At 37.9% G+C, this 646-nt stretch overlaps 1 protein-coding gene across 1 annotated transcript; it reads left to right on the top strand.

Moving 5' to 3' along the window:
• Positions 1 to 444, top strand: MELLADRAFT_124305 (uncharacterized protein; the record flags this gene model as incomplete). The annotated part of the gene is made up of 1 exon (XM_007417213.1): positions 1 to 444. The coding sequence occupies one exon, from the start codon at positions 1 to 3 to the stop codon at positions 442 to 444; it is 444 nt and encodes a 147-aa protein (XP_007417275.1).
• Between the last annotated feature and the right edge of the window lie 202 nt (positions 445 to 646).

The following is a 646-nucleotide window of genomic DNA, read 5'->3' on the forward strand; positions in this document are numbered from 1 at the left end:
ATGAAGTTATTATCATTACCCACACTTGTCACCATTTCAGTGCTCATCCTTGGAGTAGCACACTTGGGATTATGTAGACTTGATTGTCCGTTTAATCAAGATGCAGATTCTCCAGCTTTGGTCCAATTTCTTGGTGAAGATTGTCCACTTGGTGATTCTTGTGAGGGTTTAGCTAGTCATGTTGGGCAACCATGTCCAAATGGAGGTAGTATAAATAATTGTATGGGTACCATTGAGATAAGTAAAAGTCCTGTGCTATGCAATGAGGATATTCTTTGTCATGAACATAATAGAAGAGTCAAAAGGTGCACAAATCAACTTGATTACAAAATAGTAAAATGCACTCAGAACAGGTGCAGGATTGAAGCGGCTCATGGGGAAACAAGTGAATGCCCTCCTGAAAACCATTACAGCGTGGAATGCAACAATAGACACCGAGACTGATAAAGCATACTTGTGTGGGATGTCATAGCAATGACACTTTTTCTGAATTTTTACACCCATGATGAGTTGGTTGTTGTTAAACTATGGGTTACTGTGGTGTATGATGTCAACACAAGTTTTCTTGATTTTATTCAGTATATAAAGTCTTCACCATCATCTCTATAGATTTGTTTGATGTCAGAAATTTTTCTCCTTTACATAG

Source organism: Melampsora larici-populina (assembly GCF_000204055.1).
Source record: "Melampsora larici-populina 98AG31 unplaced genomic scaffold MELLAscaffold_69, whole genome shotgun sequence".
NCBI classification, from domain to species: domain Eukaryota; kingdom Fungi; phylum Basidiomycota; class Pucciniomycetes; order Pucciniales; family Melampsoraceae; genus Melampsora; species Melampsora laricis-populina.